Raw genomic sequence first — 11,065 nt, 5'->3', positions numbered from 1 at the left:
TCCAACCTCACCTGGAGCCCCTCCAGGGATGGGGTCCACCACATCCCCAGGCGGTCCCGCGGCTCTTACAATGACCGAGTCTTTCGGGCCGTCCAAGCTGATGGCTCCGGAACGACTTACCCAGGGCAAAGTGTGCGCCTGCTGCAGAGGCGGGAACTCGCGAGTCCCACCTGGGGGCCCCGGCAGGGCGGCGGCCGGGCCCGTTTGATGTTTGCAGGAGAGGGGAGGCGGCCCTCCCCCAATTGAGGGCCTGCATCTGCCTTTAACAGTCCCTAATTCTCGGCAATAGGAGCCGGGGCGTGGGTCGCACGCACATTCACCCAGCCAGGGAGGTGTTTGTTCGGGAAGAGCGAGGCCGCGGGATGGCAGCCCCGGGCGGGCGCGGAGACCCGCGCCCCCCGCACGCGCGCGCGGCCCCGGGGCCCCGGGCCGACTAGGAGGCCGCGCTGCTCGGGCCGGAGCAGGGCCGCAGGCCGCCCGCTGCCATGGGGGCCCGCCCGGCCGGCCTGCCCCTCGCCTGCCTGCTCCTGCAGCTCTGCGCGGCCGCGCGCCCGCCCGCGCCGCAAGGCCGGGCCGGGGAGCTCCTCAGCGCCGCCATGCAGCGCCTGCAGCAGGTCTTCGACATCCCCGAGCTGCCCCGCGACGTCCTGCCCCGCAGGAAGCCGCCCCAGTTCATGGTGGACCTCTTCAACAAGGTGGCGGACTCCGACGGCATCACCAAGGCCGCCGAGCTGCTGGAGGGCAACGTGGTGCGGAGCTTTGAAGACCGAGGTGAGCGGAGCCGGGCCGGGGCGCGCGTGGCCGTGGCGGGGAGGTGGAAGGGTGGTGGCGGGCAAAGCAAGGTGGGCTGCCAGGCAAGGGGTCTCCCGTGGCAGGCGAGGCTGTTTTGGTCGCAGAGCTCTTCACTGCGCCCTCCCCACACAGACACTTCGTTTCATGGGGGCTGCAGGGATCCGGGTGGTAGCCGTATTGGTCTAGACTAGAGGAAACTACGAGTCGGGACTCGTAGTAGAGAGGGTATCTTTTATTACACCGACGAGATTTTTGCAGAAAAAAACAAGAACACCCCAAAACTTTTCATTTGTAGGCGGCAGCGTTTTGATTTGCTGCCTACATCTACTTTTAAGTCTGTGTTCACTACACTGTCTTCTGCTGCCACCTCGGAAAAGAACTAGAGCTGTGTAGAGCTGAGCATATCTCCGAAGATATGTTGCCATTAACTGGAAAATCAAATTATTCCCATCCCAATTATGTCCCCTGTGTTGTGCCCAGCGGACACACTGATTTGGAAATAAATAAATACGCAGTAGCAGCAGCAACAACAACAACAACAATGTTTCTTTTCCAGTTTATTTTGATGAGTCTTATTTCTATTTCAACATCTCATCCGTTGGGAAGAATGAGCAAATGCTAAAAGCTGAGCTCAGAGTTTTCAAACTGAAGAAAACACACATGGCTGGAAAATCTCTGTTTCAACATTTTTGCAAAGTAAGTGGTGAGATTCTTTGTCCATTAATTAATTATTCATTTGTGCCATTAGGGTTAGTTATATGGGTGTGTTTAAGAAGATAAAGTCAAGAAAAGAAAGGTGAGTGAGACATGGGAGCACAACCATCTGTTGTGTATATGCAAAACTGTTATGTTTTATTTGATTATTGCCAGCACTTTAGACCTTCCATCCACTTCTTTTGCTTCCAGCCTGGAAAGAATTGCATCAAGGCGTTGGGCTTTGTTGATGAGCTATCTTTTTTTTTTCTCTTGAGACATCTGTGTTGTCAAACAGTCTACACTTTTATCTATGCAAAAGGGAGCAGGGCAATTTTCTGTTCCTTAAAGATGAGCTCAAGCCACAGCCGTATTTTGAGATGCTTCAAATCCTGGTCCAAATCTTACTGCTTTAGTCCATTTCCAAGGAACCAAGAAATTTGCATACCCAAATTTAAAAAGAAAACAACAAAGACGTTTTGGGACAATATCAAGTAGTTGAAAGAGAGAGAAGTTATGGGCAAGTATTTTCCATATACAGGTACTTCTTTTCAAGAGTGTTTTCTCAACACCTTGGCACTCTGCCCAATGTTCCATGATTTTAATATGCTTTTTTCATTATGAATACCAAATATACATGTTCTTATGTGTCACTTTTCCCAACCTGAGGTCAAGATATGTACACAAATGATACATTCTTGCCCTTTATGGAGCTAGCCAAAGGAAACTTCTTTTAATCTCCTGAAGAGCAACAGAAATGTGAATCCATCCCAGAGGTGGAGCAAATGTGAATTTTTACTGTCCATCTTTCTGAATATCATTTCATTTTATTGTTGTTGTACTACTGTATTCAAGGTGGAAGTATATGAGATCCTGGAGAGAGGAAGTAAGCCCCAGAGAAGAAATCTCATTTCATCAAGACTATTGTCTTTATACACAGAAGGCTGGGAGGTGTTCAATGTCACAGAGACAGTAAGCAAAGAATTCTTGGTTTTTTTCTCTCTTTCTCTTTTTTTTGCTAAAGATATAACAAATGCATGGCCACTTTGGAACTTCATGGTTGCTTCTGTCCTATGCATTGTGGTCAATCAAAACTTCAGGTCAGTAACAGAGTTGGAGCTTTCAAGTCTTTAGCTTTAAAACCACAGGCTGGTAACACCTGAGCTATCAGGGAATTTATTAACTGCTAGGAACATAGAGCCAAATATCCCTAACTGCTCCATTAATAACTACAGAATTCTCACTACAGCATGTTAGTTTATGTGGTCTCGGGGTATATGGCTGATGTCTAAGGCAAGATTTTCTTGATTTACCATTATGCTATGACAGGGCAGAAGTAAGCTTGTTTATGTATTTTAATTGTACTTTTTTGTTCTTTATTATATTTAGATTTCTCTGTAATTTTAATTCTAAATTACTTAATTTCTTGGTTCATAATTTACTTCAAGGATTCATTAAATTATCAACATGTGGCCTTGGTCTTAACCTTATCTACAGTTTAACCTGTTTTGTTTGGTTTTGTTTCTCTTTGAATCTCCCTTGAGAATACACGATCTTTAAACATACATGAGTTGAAGATCCATAGTATCAACCTTAATTATTTGTTGTTGTTATAACTTTTCAGGAGATTCAGTGACATGCTGGGTGCATCTACATGTTCATTAATGTGCCGTAATTATGGTGCATTACATTTAGTACCTATAATGACAGGTGCTAAGTTAAATGTCCATTAATTAGCACAGATGGGGTATTTTTGTGATGCTACTGCACATTAGACTAAATCTGCTGCATATTAGTGCATAGGAATGGGCTTTTCCTGCCGCGCTAATGTGTGTTAGAATCAGTCTTCTGCTCATTAAGCCTCTGGTGTAGACACACCCACTGAGTCATCTCTTGCATCACAGTGGCCTCAGTGGAGAGTGATATGGTTTTGCCTATTAGCTCATAATCATGACAATTCTATACAGTAATTATTAATAATCTTGCTTGGTTGCAGGCTAATTTATTCAAGTATAGCCTGTACATGAGTGTTAAATGAAGGTCTGTATTATTCTGTTACTAAGGTTACTAGGAAACAGAAAGATCTGATAAAGAACACTTAAGTTTCTGACAGGAATTTCAACTTGTCGACCTATCATTTTAATAGTAAATTATCAGGATATTCATTCTTAACACTTTTGGGGAGTATGCTTTATGTGCTTCATACAAAAAGAGAGGGTCATTTCCTGATTTAAGTGCAAAATACAAATTTAGCTTTCCTCATGTAGTTGCAACTACCACTTCTTTTCTAATATAATAAAAGCCTTGGTCTGTCTGTCTTTCTGTCTGTCTGTAACACTTGCTGAACTGCCTATGCACCAGTGGGCTGAGCAGGCAGGGGCAGGGCCAGCTGAGTTAAAACGGGAGCCCCTCCACTGCTGCCGTCTCCTCCTACAGCCTCCAGTGTGGCGGCTTCCCCTGCCTCACCTCCACAGAGGCTCTTTTTAATAGTGTCCCCACTCTTTTTAAGTCCTCAGCTTGTGGTCTGGCTGGGTTTTTTTAAATTTGCCCAAATGTCCAGAATTTCCCTTTGCTCTGGGGGTGGGAGCAAGGGCTGCAGCTGCAACAGTGCAGGGGGAGGGGAGGGTTGTCTGCTCTCCAGCGGGGAAAGGAGCAGGTGGCAGTGCAGGTGGCAGTGCCTGTACTCAAAGGGGCTGAGCAGCCACCACCTGTGGGGAATGGAAGGCGGGGAAGAAGGCCATGGCCAGGCTGCCTGCAGGGCACTGCAGGCCTTTCCTGGGGCAGGGGGTCCACAAGCCTCCCCTCCTCTTCCCTCAGCCCGTGCTGGGGCCCGACACACTCTGCTGCCACCGTCTGCATGAACTGGAGCCACTAGCTCTGGCTCAGGCAGGGTGAAGACAGCTGGGGCCCTCCAGCAGGGCAGGGGAATGCAGGTTGGGAGTGAGAGACACTGGGGTAGGGGACTGTGGGTTGGGACTGAGGGGCACCAGCAGGGATTGGGGGGTGGGGGAGCTGTGAGTTGGGAATGAGGGGCATCATCGGCGCCCATGGGGCCCAAGGTAGTGCAGTTTAGTGAGTGAGGGGCACTGGCAGGGCTGGGGTCAGTGGGTTGGGAGTGAGGGACAGCAGCAGGGCTGGGGGGGCTGTGGCTTGCCAGTGACAGGCAACAGAAGGGGCAGGGGCAGGGCCACCCCTCGGTGCTGGCCGTGTTAACACTTCTTTGAAATCCGTCATTCATGATGGGCAATTGGCTAGTAATAACATGTATGTTCTTGTAGTGGACAACCAAAGCAAAGCTTGTGACCAACTCTAGGTTACCCAATTAGGGAAGAATTCTGTTTCACCTTGTTTGAACTAGCATGCTTCGAATCCTCTCAAGGGTGCTGTGGAGTGCCAGCCATGCAATGTTTGTGTTTCTAACAGTGCTAACAGTATTTACAAGATAAACCCAGAGATTTCAAGTAGGAATCCGTAATTTAAAATATTCTGACCTATTTTGGTCCTTCTGAGTTCTCCACGACAGAAAAATTGCTCTATTTTAATGTGGTCAAAAGACAAGTAAAAACTAAGAGCTGGTATTTTTGGTGAGGTGCCTTGAGTCTAAGGAGGGATACTTTGCATCTAGCAGGGCACAGAACCACTGACCTAGCCTATGACCGAAACATAACTTGTGACCAACTCTTGCATTACCCAACTCAAGTGTAGGGATGATTGTACTACAGTGGAGCCCAGGAAGGGCTCAAAGTCCAGGAGGGATCATAGCCAGAGACTGCCAGAGCCAGCGAACCTGGTGATTTCAACTGGCCCAAGAGCAGGGCCAGGGCCCACAGGGGGCCACTGTTAGGACCTGCAGTCAGGGAGGCTGGAGCCTAGAAGCCAGGTCCAGTACTGTGGGCCTGAGGTAAAAAGGCCAGTGAAAGCAAGAGAGGAGGAGGCCAATAAGGCCAAGACCCCTACAATAGTGTGACAATACAGTAACACCCAAGAGGCATGGGGCATGGTATAGGGAAGAACGGAGCCATGCAAGGAGCTCTTAGGGCTACAGGTGCCCTGGAGGGGCACAGATATGCAATTGGCCCTTAAAGCTACAGGTGCCCTGTGGGGACAGAGATGGGCCAAGAGGGCCCAACAAACTTAAGAGCTGAATCAAGATTACTGGGGTATGGGAGAGACCCAGTCCTAATTAAAGTGGTCCAAGTCTCACTCTAAGGCCTGTGGGCAGCCTCCCTTATTCAGTCTTCATTAAGAACAAGTCATAGGGAGTGAGCAGTCAGGGAGGGCTATATTAGAGGCAGAGCTGGGCAGGAGTCACACAGCCACCAGGGGGCATCACAGCTAGGGGTGAACCGATAAAGATTTTTTTGGCCAATACCAATGCCTGATTATTAATGAGCCATACTAGACAATACCGATCCAGTTGTCAATATGTAGCCTGGCAGCTTGGAGAACAGAGCCTGGTGGGTAAGTCTTTTGGGAAGGGGTGGAGGGAGGGAAGAGGCATGCAGAGGGGCAGATCGAGGCTCCTGTGGTGAGGGAGAGAGTGGAGCTGGAGGAGGCGCAGGGGCATGTGCCCCCCTGGATCTGTGCACGAGGTGAGGGCAGGCTGCCGCTGCAGACTGGGGCCGAGGAAGGTGCTGGACTCTTCCCTGGGCTGTGCTTTAGGCAGGCAGTGGCACTGGGAGGGGGAGTACAGGGTCCCCGCAGCTTCTCATGGCTACCCCATAGCCCCTACTCCCAGCACCTCCACCATCTACCCCAAGCACAACCCCACTGAGATGAGCCTGCTCCCAGCCCTGCGCACAGCTCCAGGGGGCACATACCCCCTTCATGCCTCCTCTGGGGGTGTACAGAGCAGCGGGAGCCACCCTCCACTGCACCCCTCCTAGATGAGCCACTCACAAGTCCATCCCACATCCTGGCTCGCCTGGGCAGTGCCTGCTCCAGCTCCACTCCCCCCCTCACCACAGGGGCCTCAATCTGTTTCCCACGCTTCTTCCCCTCCCTCCACCCCTTCCCTACAACAGGCTTACCAGACAGACACTGCTCTCCAAGCTGCTGGGTTGGCTGCATGCATGCTGTAGCTGCACACAGCATTTATCAGTGACATTATTGGCCACATCAGCCAAAAAAAGCAGATTGTCAATAATGTCACTTTTCCTTTTATCGGTGTCAATACCATATGAACTGATGTATCAGTGCACCTCTAATCACAGCCATTTCTAGGGGCTCAGTCCTGTCACAGGCAGACCTCTCCTTATTCCTACACTACATTTGGATAAAACTCAGAGGTGGTTACAAGTTGCACTTTGATCATCAACTGAGTGAAACAGAATTCTGTCCATGGCCTTCTCTCTTTATTTCCATATAAACCTTGTTTGAAATCATTCAAATGATCTTTTACCATCTTCCTTTTCTTATGAGGTTTCCAAATGGGTTAGGAACAGCCACTACAACCATGGCTTTTTGATCACTGCAACTCGCCTATCTGAAAAGAAAATGGAATACAACTTCGTGAAGTTTGCCAGAAGCCAGCACAATGTGCAAGACAGCAGGAATGCTCTTCTAGTCCTCTTCACTAATAATGACGGACCAAGGTCTTCCAGCTTTTCACCCTCTTCCTCAGGTGGGTCAAGACAAGAGTAATTTCCACTCTCTAGCATGTGATTCCCTTGAAGTTCATTTTCTCTCACTTTCTAATGCATTTCCTGTACATAATGCAATTACTTGCATGCAATTCCAGACACTAATTCTGTTTGCCATTATCAAGAATTTGTTTTGATAAAATAATTTTATTATTTCTCTTCTATAGCAGGCCACTGTACATCTCAGGCTATGTCTACGTGGGAATAAACTGCATGTGCATCCATTTTTTGCTTCTTTAGGACACACAAAGATTTGGGGGTCTTTTGATTATTTTAAAGTGGGATGGGTGGTTCTTTCTTCTTTTATATTGCTATTTGAATTTCAGAACCAGTGGGCGTGTCTACACGTGCAATTAATTTGAAATAGGCTTACTGCACAGTAAAAATACTGTGCAGTAAGCCTACTGGGGAACACATCTACATGCGCTTCCTCTTGGGAGCAGATTTGCTCCTACCCTGCTCTGCCCCCCTGAAGCAACCCAGGGGGAGCTCCAGGTTCCCCCTGTGCTAGGCAGAGGCTGGCAGGGAGTACAGGGCCAGGATACAGCTGTCTCCTGGCGCCATAGATGTCAGCAGGGGTCCTGATGTGCACTGGGTGGGAGAACTGTTGCTGCAGAGTTTTCCCACCCCTTGCACATGGGGACAAAGAGAGTTCTCCCACCCCGTGCCCAGTAGGGCTTTTTAGCAGCTAGCCAGAAACCTGTCCCTGTCTGGGGCAAGTCCTAGCCAGCTCTGAGCTATACCCTTCCTCCATAGCTGCTTCCCGGCCCCTTGCCCTGATCATGTAATCAGGCCACAGGGCTGGGAAGAGTCCCCTCCCCCACAGCTCTTTCTGAGCCCCATGGCCCGATCCTCCAGTGGGGTAGCTAGCAGTGAGCCCCAAACTGGGTGGGGAATCCCTGCCCAGCTGGGGGCTCACTGCTAGCTATCCCACTAGAAGTTCGGGGTTGGGGGCTTGGACCTGCCCCTCCCCGACAGCTCTTTCCAAGTCCCATGTCTCAATTGCCCAGTTGGGCATGGGGTTGGGAAAGAACTGTGAGGCTGGGACCTGGCCCAGACCAAGACAGTTCCTGGTCAGCTCCAGGCTGCACTTGCAGACTTCCCTGTGCAGCCCTGGGCTGGCCAGGAACTGTCTCAGTCTGGGGCAGGTCCCAACCAGCTCCAGCCTGGACAAAGAACTCTCCCCATACAGGTTGCTCCCAGCTGCAGGGCTGTGATTGGAGCGGGGACTGGGAGATTGCTCCCTGCCCCCTGGAGCTGCCTGTGGCCGGGGCAGGCTCCGAGCTCAGAGCCCAGCCAAAACAACATCCCCCCCACCCCAGCGCAGGGAGCTCCCAGCCCCATCCCCACGATCGGAGCAGGGGCTGGGAGATTGTCCTGGCCAGGCTCTGAGCTTGGAGCCCACCCCAGCAGTTCCTGGGGACAGGGAACAATCTCCTACCCTCTAGACTTGGCCCAAGACTGTGGAGTCTTCAACACACTTCCTTTATTTATCTCGTTTGGGACCTTTTGTGCAACAAAGGAGACTACAGGATTTTATACCGAGTAACTTGCAGCTTAGGAGATAAATAAGTATTTAAGATTTCCACAATATGTAATTTGCTAAGTATCATTTTAATAAGCCACTCAAAACATTTTGTTAAATCTATGGGACCAATGCTTTTTCAAGTAATTAAATTTACAGGAAAACATTGTACCCTTCATAGGAAGGGTTAGCTTACTTCTGGAATGTTATTTTGTTTGCAGAACTGCAGCCATCCTCGTCTGTAGGTGGTGCTCCTACCCAGTCACCTCTCCAAAGTGAGATCTTGGAAAATTTCAGAACAAGTAGGAGCAGAAGGACACGGGATACATCATCCCTCTCCTCCAAAGGTCAGGTTTTGTCATGCCGTCGAAGAGAACTCTATGTTGACTTCCAGGCAATTGGCTGGTCAGGATGGATCATTTACCCAAGTGGATACAATGCTTTTTATTGCATAGGTACCTGCCTGTTCCCCTTAGGGGAGAGTCTAAATGCTACCAATCATGCTACTGTCCAGTCCATTGTGCATACACTTAAATTGTCCCAAGATGTCAGCATGCCATGCTGTGTCCCAACTGAACTGAAGTCCATCAATCTCCTGTACTTTGATGACAAGGAGAATGTTGTCCTGAAACGTTATAAAGATATGGTGGCTGCAAGCTGTGGTTGTCACTAAGAAGAGCCTTTACTTTTGCGTGGAATTGATTTGTGTGTGGACTCAGTTCAACATTAACAGGCAAGGGTGTAGCCAGGCAGCCGACAGCTACTCTTGCTCCCACCCCCAGGGTTTCAGCAAAGAAGTAAGTGCTCTTCAGACTGGCTGACTTTCAAAGTGTCTTGGGCAGGGCCATCACTACCTGGGGGAGACAAATCGGGGTGACCACCCCAGGCCCCACACTTTGGGGGGCCCCATGGAGCTGGGTGGAGCAGCCGCAGTGACTGCCCTGCTGGCTTCATGTCCAGCCTCTTGCTCGTAACTCCCTCCTTCCCCCACCCCCACTCTGCCAGCGGTGCCACTGCTGATGGCAGTGGCAGCTTCTTTGGGTCTGGGGCATGTGGGATTAGAGCAAGCCAAGGGCAGGGCCCTGCATGGGCTGATTTTTCCCCAGCCCCCACACCCTGCTCAGGTTGGCTCTGGCCCTGAGCTCCCCATGGTGTCCATTGACAATGCAGGGAAAGCACAAGGAATATTTCTGTGCATATCAACCAGAGGGATATAGCAGAACCTGAAAGGGAGGATCTGTGTTGAATATAGGCTTTATGCAAATGAAATAATAAATATTAATTAAGTATGCTAATTGGGGCACTGATCAACTTCCATGCACTCCAGATTTCTGGACCATCAGCACATCCCACCTCGACAGCAAGGGACAGGGCCCTCCCCCGGCAAAACTACTGCTGCGTCCTAAACTCCGTAACTCACCAAGCATATAAAGAAATGGCTGTGGATATGGCATTTCCTTTGTGTGGCCCATAGACTCTTCCCCTCCCTCATTTGGCCTCTCTGTGATAACAGCTGTCCTCTTGCTCCAGGCTGCACTTTTCCCCAGCACACTAGCTGCAGTCCCCCCACCCCAGATTCAGAGATCTCCTCATGACTAGCCTCCTGACACTGGCCTACCTAGTGATTTTATAGGTCTAGGAGGTACTTCTGGTTTAGGCAAAACTCTGAGGTACCTGACTGTGTCAGGAGACACAGCTGTACCACACACCTTTTGTCTTTGGGCAGGGTACTTCCTCTCTTTCTGTCCCTGTTCTCTTGCCTATTTAGCTTTAAGCATATGGAGGCACAGATTATTTCTCCACATGTATTTGCAGTGTGCCTGGTACAGTGGTGTGCTGATTAGGGACTGGGGGTCCAGGAATATTATAATAAAAAGATATTAAAAAGATAAGACTTTCCAGGTATGGGGGACCATTGTCTATACACTGTTCTGCTCCAATGTAGAAGCAGAGTTTTGCTGTGTAATGTCCACTGTCTCTGTTTCAGTCTTTACTGGAACTTTGGACTAAACAGGACTGCAGGCACAATGTTGTTTAAACCTGTTCATAAATTTAACTTAAGTTTCATATTAAAACCACTTATGTTTCTTGCCACTGCTTCTAATTGGAAGGCTGTTCCAGAACCTTACTCCTCTGGTAGCTAAAAACCAAGTCACTATTTTCTGGAGGCTATTCTGCTCCAATAAGTTGCAAATAATGTAAATGATGTAGATAAATATATTTGTTTCTGTAAATATTCCCATGTGTAATTAAAATTGCCAGATGTTTCTATTTTATTATAAAAATGAACATTTTGGAATATTTTAACTTAAGCTGCAATGTAGTGTGTGTAATTTTCAATAGAATTATAAAATGTGATTTTGGTTTGTTGTGGCATTTTATTAGATCAGTATGTTTCCCTCCTAAGGCTCTG

The 11,065-nt window shown here is 48.9% G+C and overlaps 1 protein-coding gene across 1 annotated transcript; it reads left to right on the top strand.

The window, feature by feature from the left end:
* Window positions 1-297: 297 nt before the first annotated feature.
* LOC149859590 (bone morphogenetic protein 2-like) lies at window positions 298-10,863 on the top strand. Its single transcript, XM_090057519.1, has 5 exons — window positions 298-771; window positions 1,349-1,488; window positions 2,341-2,457; window positions 6,907-7,108; window positions 8,874-10,863. Exons 1-5 carry the CDS (start codon window positions 486-488, stop codon window positions 9,323-9,325), a joined length of 1,197 nt encoding a protein of 398 aa, XP_089913645.1. The 5' UTR covers window positions 298-485; the 3' UTR covers window positions 9,326-10,863.
* Window positions 10,864-11,065: the final 202 nt, after the last annotated feature.

This window comes from Crocodylus siamensis, chromosome 7 (assembly GCF_052110815.1).
Source record: "Crocodylus siamensis isolate JL-2025a chromosome 7, ASM5211081v1, whole genome shotgun sequence".
Lineage (NCBI taxonomy): Eukaryota > Metazoa > Chordata > Crocodylia > Crocodylidae > Crocodylus > Crocodylus siamensis.
Note: the sequence above shows the minus strand (reverse complement) of the source record. Positions and strands in the feature narration are given on the sequence as shown.